Below are 14,499 nucleotides of genomic sequence, written 5' to 3' on the forward strand. Positions count from 1 at the left end.
TGGGTTCCTGGCGCTGTGAGGCAGCAGTGTTAACCGAAAGTGGCCACCGTGCCGCCACTTTGACTCTTCATTGCAGAAGCTTCCTCTGTGTGTGTTATCCAGACATTCAAACCCAGCACTGGGGTTTGCAAAAAACACCGCGGATTCTGGAAGTACTCAGGGGGTCAGGCAACATCTGTGGAGAGAAAGCACAGATTTCTCACTGCATAGTTTCACTCCTCAGGGGGGATTTGAGGAAAAACCTTTTTACCCAGGGGGTGGTGGCAGTCTGGAATGTGCTGCCCGGCGGAGGGTGGGGCGGGGGCGGTAGAGGTGGGTTGCCTCACATCCTTTTAAAAAGTACCTGGATGAGTACTTGGCATGCCATAACATTCAAGGCTATGGGCCAAGTGCTGGCAGGTGGGATTAGGTGGGCAGGCCAGGGCCTTTCATGTGTCGGTGCAGACCTAATGGGCCGAAGGGCCTCTCCTGCACTGTAGTATTCTGAAGTGCTGCCTGACTTGCCGAGTGTTTCCAGCAGTCTTGATTTGTTATTTTGATTCCAGTGCTGGGTTCAAATTGGACAGGGCACTCCGTAATAGCCTGGTCTCGTTTTGAGATTGTTGAGTCACTTACAGCACAAGAGGAGGCCATTTGGCCCATCCAGCCCATTTTTCCCTGTAGAGCAGTCCAGTCTGTCCCAGTCCCCCATTCTGTCCCTGTCACCCTGCAAGTTTATCCCCTTCGAGTGCCCATTCAGTTCCCTTTAGAAATCATTGACGATCTGTGTTTCCACTACTCTGGTAGACTGCCAGCTCCAAATTGTTACCGCTCACTGTGTTTAAAAAAAAAAGAAGTTCCTCCTCATATTCCCCTGCATCTGTTGCCTAAAACAGTAAACCTCTTACTCCGAGGCTTGGTAACATCAGCTAATGGAACAGCTTTCCTTTTATTGACCTTATCTGAAACTGCCAGAAGTTTTTTCTATGTTTCTATGTTTTTATCTACACTGATTTGATATCTATCTGCATCTATAAAAGGTAAAAATCTGTGCACAATTTCTGTCTGAGTTGCTGTACTTCCTGCTATCTTAGTTGTGCCAGCTCCAATTCCCGAATATAATTTCTACTGTCCAAATTTAAAATTACATTTACATAAACATGTCACACTGATTATATAATCGTTGGACTAAAAAGTATTTGAAAAATTCCCTCACCTTTGGCCTCATCTTGATTTTTAGTGATAACCCAGATGGAAATTATTGGACTACAATTAGATCAATCGACGACTGAAATTTGTGTTCACAAATCAATATGTGTTTTAACTTCTAATTTATTTAAATTATTTGGTTTAAGAAAGAATAATGCCATTGTTTTACTGGCTTTTGGTATCTCATATTCCCCCTCGCCTTCATCTCTTTATCAGCTGAAACATTCCTCCAAGTTAAATGTACGTTTCCTTACACATAATTTAAGAGCCGATTTTCATATCAGAATTTTTCACCAGGTTACTTCATCAACAATGCACAGGGTTTCCCCAACTCCTTACCCAAATTGTGGCATCCTTCCCTGCTTCCTGCTAGCAGTATTTCTTCACTCAGGTGGCACAACGGTTAGCTCTGTTGCCTCCGAGCACCAGGGACCCAGGTTCAATTCCATCTTGGGTGATTGCCTGTGTGGACTGATGTTTGCACGTTCTCCCCCTGTATGTGTGGGCTTCTGCTGGGTGCTCTGCTTTCCACCCACATTCCAAAGATGTTCAGGTTAGGGTGATTGGCGATGCTAAATTGCCCCTTAGTGTCCCAGGATGTGTGTGTTTGGGGGATTAGCGAGGTAAATACTTGGGGTTACAGGGATATTCAGTTGCAGTGTTGGTGCAGATTCAATGGGCTGAATGGCCTCCTTCTGCACTACAGCGATTCAATGATTCTATGATAGTGCAATCCCACTGTCAATGTGTTACTGCTGGTGGCAGTAACACATTGATCTTTGGGGTGACTTGTTTAGGATCATGGAATGGTTCAGCATTCCTAACAAGCATGGTAGAGCTATCCTAACAAATCACACTCCTCTGCACTTTCCCCAATATTTTCCTTTCAAGTACTTATCGAATTTCCTTTAAAATTGTTATTTGATTGATTTATTGTCACATGTATTTGGATACAATGAAAAGTATTGCTTCTTGAATACTATACAGACAAAACATTCCATTCATAAAGTACATAGGGGAGAAGGAAAGGAGAGGGTGAAGAATATAGTGTTGCAGTTACAGATAGAGTGAAGAGAAAGATCAGCTTAATAAATGGCAGGTCCATTCAAAAGTTCTTGAGTTGGCTGGTATGTGATCTCAGACCTTTGTATCTTTTTCCCAATGGGAGAAGGTGGAAGAGAGTATGCCCAGGGTGTGTGGAGTCGTTGATTATGCTGGCTGCTTTTCCAAGGCAGCAGGAAGTTTAGACAGGGTCAGTGGGTGGGAGGCTGGTTTGTGTGATGGACTTGGGCTACATTCACAACCCTTTTATAGGGTTTGAAATACATTGAATCTACGTCCACCACTCTTTTAGGCAGTGTATCCCTGAACGCCATCGCTGTGATTTTACCGGCTCGCCCCCGTCCATTGATGGGCAGGGGGAGCCGGTAAAATGGCATGAGAGCCGAGAAATCAGGATCTTGCCTGATTTCTCGTCTCTCGTGGTCTTACCGGCACTGTATTTCCGGAGAGAGGCTGAATAGCTTATTTAAATTTATAAAAATAGTGTTTTGCATGTGTTTAGCGAGCCTGACGCACAATTGTCCGGGATCGCTTGCCTTTATGGCCTCACCGGGAGAGGTTCTCCCCGATGACGAAAACACCTGCACCTCATGAACGGGGAGCAGTCGCTTCGCCCTCGCCAGTAGAACCGGAGGCCATTGAGACCCCCTGGGCAAACCCAAGGGCAAGACTTGGCTTGCCCCTTGGGCAGTGCCAGCCTGGCAGTGCTAGCCTTCCCCCTTGGCACCAGCCTGGCACCTTGGAAATGTCCACCAGGCAGTGCCAGGGGGCGGGGCCTATAGGGCCATGCCTGGAGGGGGCAGGGACTAGAGAGGCGGGAACTGGCTGGGTGGCCCAATCGGGGAGGGAGGAGGGGCCTGCTGCCACTCTGCCTGTGATGAGGAAAGGGGTGGCGGGGGGGGTCCCGCTGCAGGCAATTGGTGGGAAGCGGGAGAGGGCCCACTGCTCACTTTGCCTGTGATTGGAGAGGGGGGGGGGGTGCCTTTTGAAGAAAAGATTTCCAGAGACTCACAACTCTCTTAAGAGAAAATATTGCTCCTCATCTCTGTCTTAAATGACCGACCCCTTTTTAACCAGTGACTCCCTAGTTCTAGGTTCTCCGATAATAGGAAATATCCACCCTGTCAAGACCCATCAGTTACTTAAAGGTTTCGATCAAGTTGCCCTCTTTTAAACTCTGGTGGATTCAGACTAACTTCTCCAACCTTCCCTCAAAGACAACTCACCCATTCTTGGTATTAGTCTAGTAAACCTTCTCTGAACTGCTTCTAAATATTTACATTTTTCCTTCAATAAGGAGACCAATACTGTACATAGTACCCCAGATGAGGTTTCACCAATGCCCTGTACATCTGGGCGGCACTGTGGTTAGCACTGCTGCCTCACAGCTCCAGGGAGCCAGGTTCAATTGCCAGATTGGGTCACTGTCTGTGTGGAGTTTGCAGGTTCTTTCCGTGTCTGCTTGGGTTTCCTCCAGGTGTTCCAGTTTCCTCTCACAGTCCAAAAGACATGCTGGCTAGGTGCATTGGCCATGCTAAATTGTCCCTCAGTGTACCCGAACAGGCACTGGAGTGTGGTGACACAGGGGATTTTCACAGTAACTTCATTGCAATGTTAATGTAAACCTACTTGTGACAAATAAATAAACTTTATTTATCTGAAGCATAACATTCCTACTTTTGTAATTAAGTTCCTTCATAAACTATAATATTCCATTATCTTTCCTTATTATTGCTGTCCTGTCTTTTGTGATTCATGCATTGGGATACTCCGATCCCTCTGTATCTCAGGGCTCTGCAAATTCTCTCCTTTTTCATTCTTCCTGCAAAAATGGGCAATTTCACATTTGCCTACATTATGGTCCCATTTGCCAGATTTTTGTGTACTCTCTTAACCTAGGTCCCTTAGTAGCCTCCTTACATCCTCTTCACAATTTAGTTTTCTAGCAATCTTTGTGTTGTCAGCAAATTTAGTAACCATACCTTCAGTCCTTTCATCCAAGTCATTTTATGTAAATTGTAAAATGTTGATGCCCCATCACTGATCCCTGCGGCACACCACCTGACACACCTCACCAACCAGAAAAAGACCCATTGATGCCAACTGTGTGAGCTGGCCAATCTTCAATCCATGCCAATGTGTTACCCCCTGCACCACGAGCTTTTATTAATTTTATTCAATGCAGGTTTAAGGGAAAAAAGAACAAGTTGAAGAGGGTTCTGATTTTTGAGGTTAATGTGACTTCAAGGAATTTGAAAAAAAACTGGCACAACAGATGTAATTTAAATTTTTTCTCAGTTCATCCATCTGCCATAAGCAAAGTAATTATTTTGAAATATTAGAATAACAACTGGATAGTTCAGTGGATAAATGTCTATTTAGTTGTCCTCAGTCTGATGGGAGTACTCCAGTTGGGTTTTGTGCCTTTTTTAATCCAGGGAAGAAAAATGCCAAAAAGCATTCCTGATTTATTCCTGCTGTAAAGCGCTGATATTGGAAATTTATGTGACCGTGTTTGATCTCATCTGTTGTCCAAGTTGTAGTCTGACAAAAAGCAGAATACGTTTCCCCACAGACCTCCAGAGCACCTCTGCAGCTCCTTCCCCCACTAGGTCCAGCTTGGGGCTTTGTGATTCTTCATTGAATAGAGGCCCAGCAATTTTTCCTTGTGTGTGTGTTTCCTCCGGGTGTTCCGGTTTCCTCCCATAGTCCAAAGATGTGCCGTTTGGGTGGATTGACCATGCTAAATTGCCATAGATGTGTAGGTTAGATGGATTAGCCATGTGTGGGGTTCGAGGGATAGGGTGGGACAGAGGGCCTGCATAAGATATGCTGTCAGAGAGTCAGTGCAGATTCAATGGGCTGACTAGCGTCTTCTGCACTGGAGGGATTTTATGATTCTATCTTCCACTACAGCCCTCTGCAAGGCAGAACCTGCTCTCACATTGAAAAATTTCTTTCACTCCACATTTCCTTCCTCCAAATTTGGGTCCCAGCTATGCCTGCCTTTTTGTGAGATATATGGAATATTCTTTGGTCCAGTCCTACTCAGGTCCTTTCCTGCACCCCTTTTTCCACTACAGCATTGATTACATCATTGCCATTTCCAGCTCTTGCCTTGAACATTTTCCAGTTCTGATGAAAGCTTATTGGCCTGAAAGGGAACAGATTCTTATTCATAACTTCACAAATCAATGAGTTCCTTATTGAATATCAGGTATCATAAATATATTAAAAGTACACATGAATTTGAACATATATTTTAAAGGTAGTGCTTACAATCAGAATTAATAATGGCTGGTTGGGTTCAAATGTGTTGCAGTTCTAAGCTAAGTATCTTTGGTATTTATGAATCTAAATATTCATTCCAGCAACCAATTTTTATGCCTTTCTCTTATCCTTCCACATGGTAATCCATACAATTCTGCATTGCCGAGTTATATAAGAAATCGAAATACAACTCCGTAAAAATAGAATTTACTTGAATTGTACCTTATCATAACTTCTTTGAGTGGGGCTGAGGGCTACTTCAACTCTTACAAATACTTAAAAATGAATATTTTCCTGTACACAATTGGAACTTCCTTACGATAAAAAAAACAGAAAATGCTGAAAATACTCAGAAGGTAAGGCAGCATCTGTGGGGAGAACAATAGGGTTAATGGGTAGAGTTGTCGATCACAGGAGGAGATGGGACCAGAAGCAGGCAGGCCCGCAATTTCTTGACGCAGGCCGGTCCTGGCCGGAATTCTCTGGCCGTTCGCACCCCACCGCCACTGCTGGAGAGGACGGAAAATTTGGAACTCAACCAAATCTTCATTCATTGCAGCTGGACGGGAGAATCGGCTCGTATGAATGGCTAGAGAATCCTGTCAACCACAACCGCCCCACCACGCCCCCTGCATTAGAATCCTGCCAACCCCCCCTCCCCCCCCCACCCCCTGCCCCGGTGTGCCTGCCGATGTGTTTTGGCTTGCGGGTCATTTTAGAACATGCCAGTTCTGCTGTGAAATACTGATTCGGCATAATAAGGGATCTAATTAAGGCCCCTCTCTCACTGCCAACTGGAATTTTGAAGTTGACTGGCACTCCCCCTCCTCCAAACTTCATCGGGGGGGATAGAGGCAGCCTCCAGGTGCCAGACAAGGGGGGCAGCAATCCGGCTGGCTTTATAAAGAAAAACCCCACCCGCAGCCACAGTTTACAAATGGCCACAGACAGTTGTGGTCACAGGCTGCCCTGTGAAGGGATTCCCCTTCATGCTGGCAAACGTGGCTGGTTTTTACTGCAGAAATGCTATAAGCATGAAGAGGGCCGTCTCAATTCTGAGGCTTCCTGCCTCAATCTCTTACCTGCATTAGCAGCAACCACCTCTGATGGTGAGGAACCTAAACAATGGCATCATGCAATCACAGTTTGTGGCTCCTTTGCCTTTGAATTTTGAGTCAATCTTTTCTTAGTATGTCCTTTCTAGCTCCTGTTTTATTTCTCCCTGACAAAGCTGAGTTCCACCATTGATTCTTGTGTGAGCTCTTTCTAAATTTTCCTCACTATGCACAGTTATAGCTCCAGGGAGCTAGGCTATCCATATGTTAAGCATTTCCAATTATCTTATGGTAATAATTAGAGTGGGTGGAATGTTGTCATTGACACTAAAGTTCCTACACCTTGATTTTTTTTTGTCATATTTCTTATTCTCGGAATGTAATGCAGTCTTTCACTTGCAGTTAAAACAAAACTGATTTGTTTTGGAACATTAACCACATTCAAGAGTTGCTAAATCTTTTTTACACTTCTACAGCTAAATTAAACTTGGTTGGTGCTAGTGCCATTCACTCACTTGCACTGAATGATCAGCCTCTATACAGGGGGCCTGTGCACTGCGTTAGCAGGATACTGCGGAACGAAGGCATTGGTGGACTGTACCGAGGTGTCGGAGCCATGTACCTCAGAGATGTTCCAGGATATTGTTTGTACTTTGTTCCTTACATGTTGCTGTGTGACTGGATGACACCCGTGGGGAGCACGGCACCCAATCTATTTTGTGTGTGGCTGGCCGGTGGTTTGGCAGGTAAGGGTTCTTTAAATTTAAGAAAATATATGCAATGCTTTCTTTCCAGCTATTGAAACTTTCGAGAACGAAGGTGAACATGCAGCCTGCTGGCTCCCTTGATGGTTCGTTGCCAGATACATCACTTGGTGTGCTACTAAATTCAGAACAGAACTCTGCTGCTGTGCCAGTTTTCATTTGGAACACCTGGTCCTTTTCAGTGAGAATTCCAGGTTATTTCTAAAGAACAGGATGTTTTAGACCATAAGACCATAAGACATAGGAGCGGAAGTAAGGCCATTCGGCCCATCGAGTCCACTCCACCATTCAATCATGGTTGATTTCAACTCCATTTACCCGCGCTCTCCCCATAGCCCTTAATTCCTCGAGAAATCAAGAATTTATCAATTTCTGTCTTGAAGACGCTCAACGTCTCGGCCTCCACAGCCCTCTGTGGCAATGAATTCCACAGACCCACCACTCTCTGGCTGAAGAAATTTCTCCTCATCTCTGTTCTAAAGTGACTCCCTTTTATTCTAAGGCTGTGCCCCCGCGTCCTAGTCTCCCCTGTTAATGGAAACAACTTCCCTACGTCCATCCTATCTAAGCCGTTCATTATCTTGTAAGTTTCTATCAGATCTCCCCTCAACCTCCTAAACTCCAATGAATATAATCCCACGATCCTCAGACGTTCATCGTATGTCAGGCCTACCATTCCTGGGATCATCCGTGTGAATCTCCGCTGGACCCGCTCCAGTGCCAGTATGTCCTTCCTGAGGTGTGGGGCCCAAAATTGCTCACAGTACTCCAAATGGGGCCTAACTAGTGCTTTATAAAGCCTCAGAAGTACATCCCTGCTTTTGTATTCCAAGCCTCTTGAGATAAATGACAACATTACATTTGCTTTCCTAATTACGGACTCAACCTGCAAGTTTACCTTTATCCTATGAGCTCACACCTGCAAGGGAATGGATTGAGACTATCAAACTCATTTAATCTCTGCCGTCCCCAAGTGATTAAGAGACATACTTTTACCGTTAATTTCCACATGGGGTTCTCCAGATCATCATCCGTAACTTCAGCAGAAACTTAAAGTTTGAAGTTTATTTATTAGTGTTATAAGTAGGCTTACATTAACACTGCAATGAAGTTACTGTGCCGCAGAGTAAACATTGTTTACTACATTTCTTTGGTGTTTACACAAATCATCAACCAAAGTTATGGCTGCTAATCAAGGGAAGCCCTATGGACATTTTACCTTCATTCTTGTCATTCTGGGTTATCTTTGGATCGACAGATTAACATTGAAAGGACACAATGCTAAACGAGTCTGTTTCTATTATTATAATTGAGTTAAACCATTTTTTTCACTTCAAGAGTGGAAAGAGGTCCACAGGTCAGCCAGTTCCAAGCACTGTCTTGTGTTTACACTGTAAGCAATCAGTCTTTGCTGGATTTTTTTCAGCTATTCATAGGTGCATCTCAGGCAGTACACAGCTGTTGACAACAAGATTGACATGTGCAGCTGGCACATTTTAGCTAACCTCAAATTCCATAAAATTAGAACTCTCCATTCAATACCCAATGCTGTAAAATTTTAGCCATTCACTTATTTATACTTTTGCATTGTAGCATATACAATGATAAACCAAATAGCATCCTTGCTGTTGCAGATTGATTGCAATTAAGAATACATTAAAACAGTCTGGATTTGTAGGTATCCAATACATCACTCTGTGGGAGATACAAATATTGGCCTCTCCTGCATACCTTATAACAGTCAGCTCAAGTGCACAATCATCAGAGACTGAGAATGAGGTTGCTCATGTGGTCTCCCAGTCAAGGAGTGTTGAATACCATTGGAGACCTTTTTTGAGCAGACCCTCAGACCACAATAGACATAATAGCATTTTGGACATTTTTTGAATGGTAACTAAGTATATTTCCTGGTGAATGATATTGTATTTTCAATGAAAGGCATTTTAGGTTACCACCAGTGATGAATTAAGGCATCCAGACAAATACACGACAAACTACACAAGAGTACATTTAAAATATAACCCTGTCTTCAATTTAGTTAGTGTATAAATATCAAACATTCTTATTTTGGCAACAAAGCAGAGACCAGTTAAAAATCCTTGGCTGTCATGATGTGAAACATAAATAAACAGTGCTGGGAATTGTACACGACTCTTCTATCTATACAAATAACATCCAATTTTATCATAGATTTAATGTTGACATTTTGTCATTATTACACTCTCCAGGAAGTGTATTATTGACAGAATGTATGTTTGTTAAAATTTGCATACAGCTTTTAAAAAATATTGTTTTTACAAGGTTGGGCCAAGATAGCAATGTTGATCCCCAAATAATAGCTATAAAACAAGCTAACTAAACGTTTTTACATTCTAGGTGAGGGAGCTAGCGAATTCTTGGTGCACATTTTATATATGTTCTTACTTATAACTCACAAAGAATAGTATCACAATGAGGATCACACACTGTCTTTTATATTCCAGAATGTCTTGAAATCAGTCACTTATAATGTCCTCTGTCTATACTCATTTACTATGCTTGAAGAAAATAATTTTTTTGATTCTCTTCTGAAACAGTCAATTAAAACAAATCTGGAGTTCCCGGATGGCCAGTTAGTGAAAATACTCTTTCATGTCACTACAGATGATTCCTCCAAATCCAGTTCCTCAGACTCGCACCCAAAACCCATCACTGCCTCAGAGGAGGGAAAGGGAGGATGATGATGAGGTGCCTGGTGAGGGGTGAGCAGCTCTAGAAGGGACAAGGGATCTGGGGTCCAGATCTTGCAATGTGCTGTTGAGCTTGCATAGGACTTCACATCTGTGGCAGCTCCTCCACAGGGACATCTCTTGCTAATGTTAAGCATGCCAAAAACTTTTGTCAAAAACCTCGGAGTATTTAGCCACCACTTCCAGTGCACATGGCTCACGAGAGAAGGATATTTTCCTTCTATGTAAGGTCATTTAAAACATCTATGTTGCTGAGCAGTCTGGTGACACTCGAGTGTACAGTGACAACAAAAGGGCAGGACGGTGGGACGAATTGGATAGCTCTTTCAAAGAGCTGGTAGCAGCAAAATGGGCCAAAAGGCCTCTTGTGTTGTTGCACGATCTGTTTTGTGACGCACAATCTTGCTCGTTGCAGATTGGCACTGCAGTTCAATTGTTTAGTACCTGCAAGAAATAAACAACCCTCTTCCTCCCAATTCTGCATTAAACCCAATGAGAACTCTCTTCGGTCCTGTGAGGATGAATCTGTAGTAGCTGATCATTCGCTTCTTCAATAGCTGCGTGTGATCCTATGGAGGTACTTTGGGTGGAGTCCTTCCAAAGCTCAGCAGCCAGTCTTTTATAAAATATGTAAATTAAACAAGTAGATGTAGAATAAAATAATGCAAATATATTTTATAATGTGGAGATGCCGGCGTTGGACTGGGGTAAACACAGTAAGGAGTCCAACAGGTTTATTTGGTAGCAAACGCCACTAGCTTTCGGAGCACTGCTCCTTCGTCAGGTGAGTGGGTGACCTGCTAACAAACAGCAAACAGGGCATATAAAGACACAAACTCAAATTATAGAATAATGAATAATGATTGGAATGCAAGTCTTTACAGCTAATCAAGTCTTAAAGGTACAGACAATGTGAGTGGAGAGAGCATTTAGCACAGGTTAAAGAGATGTGTAATTGTCTCCAGACAGGACAGCCAGTGAGATTTTGCAAGTCCAGGCAAGTTGTGGGGGTTACAGATAGTGTGACATGAACCCAATATCCCGGTTGAGGCCGTCCTCATGTGTGCGGAACCTGGCTATCAGTCTCTGCTCAGCGACTCTGCACTGTCGTGTGTTGTGAAGGCCGCCTTGGAGAACGCTTGCCCGAATATCAGAGGCTGAATGTCCATGACCGCTGAAGTGCTCCCCAACAGGAAGAGAACAGTCTTGCCTGGTGATTGTCGAGCGGTGTTCATTCATCCATTGTCGTGGCGTCTGCGTGGTTTCCCCAATGTACCATGCCTCGGGACATCCTTTCCTGCAGCGTATCAGGTAGACAATGTTGGCCGACTTGCAAGAGTACGTACCGTGTACATGGTGGATGGTGTCACCAGGTACACGGTACATACTCTTGCAACTCGGCCTACGTTGTCTACCTGATACGCTGCAGGAAAGGATGTCCCGAGGCATGGTACATTGGGGAAACCATGCAGACGCTACGACAATGGATGAATGAACACTGCTCGACAATCACTAGGCAAGACTGTTCTCTTCCTGTTGGGGAGCACTTCAGCGGTCATGGACATTCAGCCTCTGATCTTCGGGTAAGCGTTCTCCAAGGCAGCCTTCACGACACACGACAGCGCAGAGTCGGTGAGCAGAGACTGATAGCCAGGTTCCGCACACATGAGGACGGCCTCAACCGGGATCTTGGGTTCATGTCACACTATCTGTAACCTCCACAACTTGCCTGGACTTGCAAAATCTCACTAGCTGTCCTGTTTGGAGACAATACACATCTCTTTAACCTGTGCTAAATGCTCTCTCCACTCACATTGTCTGTACCTTTAAGACTTGATTAGCTGTAAAGACTCGCATTCCAATCATTATTCATTATTCTGTAACTTGAGTTTGTGTCTTTATATGCCCTGTTTGTTAACAGATCTCCCACTCACCTGACGAAGGAGCAGCGCTCCGAAAGCTAGTGGTGTTTGCTACCAAATAAATCTGTTGGACTTTAACCTGGTGTTGTTCGACTCCTTAATATATTTTATATACAGTGTATATATTTAAAGTGCCTATGTTTATTAGCAAATTGTGCATTTGTATTTAAAGTACTAACAGTACTCGTTAATTTTGTACACTGCATATGTTCTATTCGTGAATGCTTATATATATTCTATTACTAAAATATTCAGCTGTAAAATTGATAGCTATTTGACAATATGGTTTGCTTTGATGACTTTTCTTTCTTCACTTCCTCGTGCCAGTTAGAATAGAATCACAGAATCCCTACTGTGCAGAAGGAGCCATTTGGCCCCTCGAGCCTGCATTGACAACAATCCCACCCAGGTCCTATTCCCATAGCTCCACTATTTAACTGGCTAATCCTCCTGACACTAAAGGGCAATTTAGCATGGCCAATTCACCTAACCCGCACATCTTTGGATTATGTGAGGAAACTGGAGCACATGAAGGAAACCCACGCAGACACGGGGAGAACGTGCAAACTCCACTCAGTTCTCCATTTCTATTCCATGTACAGACTATAAGCCCACACCATCTTGCCTTCTCAGTCTTAAGGTTTCTAGAAAATTGATGTTCTTTTCACCTTTGGGTCCCACTTGGTTGATATCCTAATGTAGCAGATTTCTTGGGGTTTTTTTCGTTGGGAACGTCATTACTTTCATCACAAGCTCACTTGACCCTGGCAGAAAAGAAAGGTATCTGATTCAATTGCTGGTCTAGATTAGGGTAACTCATCTCAGCTAGGGTGGAAGTACTGTGTTTGCAATTGGACTCATCCTCCCAAGATCGGGGGTAAGAAAGAAAGGCTTGCATTTAATCAGGCTTTTCACAACCACCAGATGTCGCAGAACATTTTACAGCCAATGAAATGCTTCTGAACGGATCACTGTTGTGGAAATATTGGCAGCTAATTTGCACACATGACAGTCCCACAAACAATAATCTGATGACAAGATAATGTGCTTTGATTTTGATTGAGGTATGAATATTAACCAGGAGACCAAGGATAACTCCCCTTCTCATCTTCGGACGAGCACTATGGGATTGTTAACATCCACCTGAGCAAATGGGGGGGTGGGGAGGGGGTCTCAGTTTAAAATCAAATTGAGAAAACAGCAACTCCAACAATGTTGCCCGCTCTCAGCCTTGCGCTGGTGTGCCAATCTTGATTTTTGTACTCAAGTCCAAGTGTCGGACTTGAACCCAGATCCTTGTGAGTCAGAGAGAAGTGTCACTAACTGACTCACAACTGATACCTAAGGGAAGGGAGAAGCTCCCTGATTCTCAAACTGATCCTTATCAAGTGAGCTCAATAGATGTATATGGATTTGGACAAGGTTGGGTTCATAATGGCGTAAATCTACAATAAATGTAGCAAATATAGTGAGTGAAGAACAAGTAAAAAAAGAATGGTAGCTTAACATTTGGATTGAGCCCATTGTAGTTCACTTCAAACATTAACCTATCTGACTGATGCATTGTGCATTTCCAGTTTTTTCCTATTTTTATGGGAGATCTGGATCAGGCTTGACTGGAAGCCCCAAATGTTTGATGAGACTGTTGACACTATCGAGGCTCATTTACAGAGGTTTTTAAATTAAAAATAAACAAACCACATTTAAACCACTGAAGGAACAATAAAAGGACTCCTACAGACAATTTGGCAACAATGAGAAAACAACACTCAAAAGGTCTGTTTACAATTGCAGAGAACATGATTTTTAAAAAATCTCTTAAAGGTACATTAACGTCACAATACAGAACTTGGAAGTCTTGTGAATTTTGAAGATGGTAGTGTAGAACTTCAAAAGAACATAGTTAAGTTGATAAAACGGACAGACAAATACATGAAATGGTAGAGAAGTATGAAGTGTTTTGTCTAAATAGAAAAAAGATGAACAGGCAATATAAAATAAAGGGCCCAACTCTTAACAGAGGCACAGGAGCAGAGATAGATGGGTGTATATATGCATAAATCATTGAATGTGGCAAGACAAGTTGAGAAAATGGTTAATAAAGCATACAGCTTTATTACATATCCTAGGCTTATTAATTGGGATGTAGAGTACAAGAACAATGAGGTTATGGTAAAATTGTATCAAACATTGCTCCGGCAACAACTTGAGTATTATATCCAGTTCTGGGTGCCGTACTTTGAGAATGATATGAAGACCTTAGAGATTGTGTGGAAAAGATTGATGATAATGGTTACAAGGATGAGAAGCTTCAGCTACGAAGATAGATTGGAGAAGTTGAGACTATTTTCCTTAGAGAGGAGAAGGTTGAGAGGTGAAGGTATTCAAGAGTCTGGGCAGAGTAGATAGGGAGAAAGAATTGCAATTGATGGAAGGATTGAGAAGCAGAGGACACAGATTTAATGTGATTGGAAAAAAGAAATGGTGACGTAAGGAAAACCTTTTTCAC

The 14,499-nt window shown here is 43.1% G+C and overlaps 1 protein-coding gene across 3 annotated transcripts in view; it reads left to right on the top strand.

Annotated features, from left to right (window-relative positions):
* Nucleotides 1–14,499, top strand: part of slc25a48 (solute carrier family 25 member 48) — a 68,472-nt gene that overhangs the window by 37,385 nt on the left and 16,588 nt on the right. For all 3 annotated transcript variants that reach the window (XM_078230883.1, XM_078230881.1, XM_078230882.1), the window contains one exon: nt 7,052–7,321. In XM_078230883.1, the coding sequence (XP_078087009.1) occupies nt 7,052–7,321 (270 nt within the window). The remainder of the gene's footprint in view (nt 1–7,051; nt 7,322–14,499) is intronic.

This window comes from Mustelus asterias, chromosome 16, assembly GCF_964213995.1.
Source record: "Mustelus asterias chromosome 16, sMusAst1.hap1.1, whole genome shotgun sequence".
In the NCBI taxonomy this organism is placed as follows: Eukaryota; Metazoa; Chordata; class Chondrichthyes; order Carcharhiniformes; family Triakidae; genus Mustelus; species Mustelus asterias.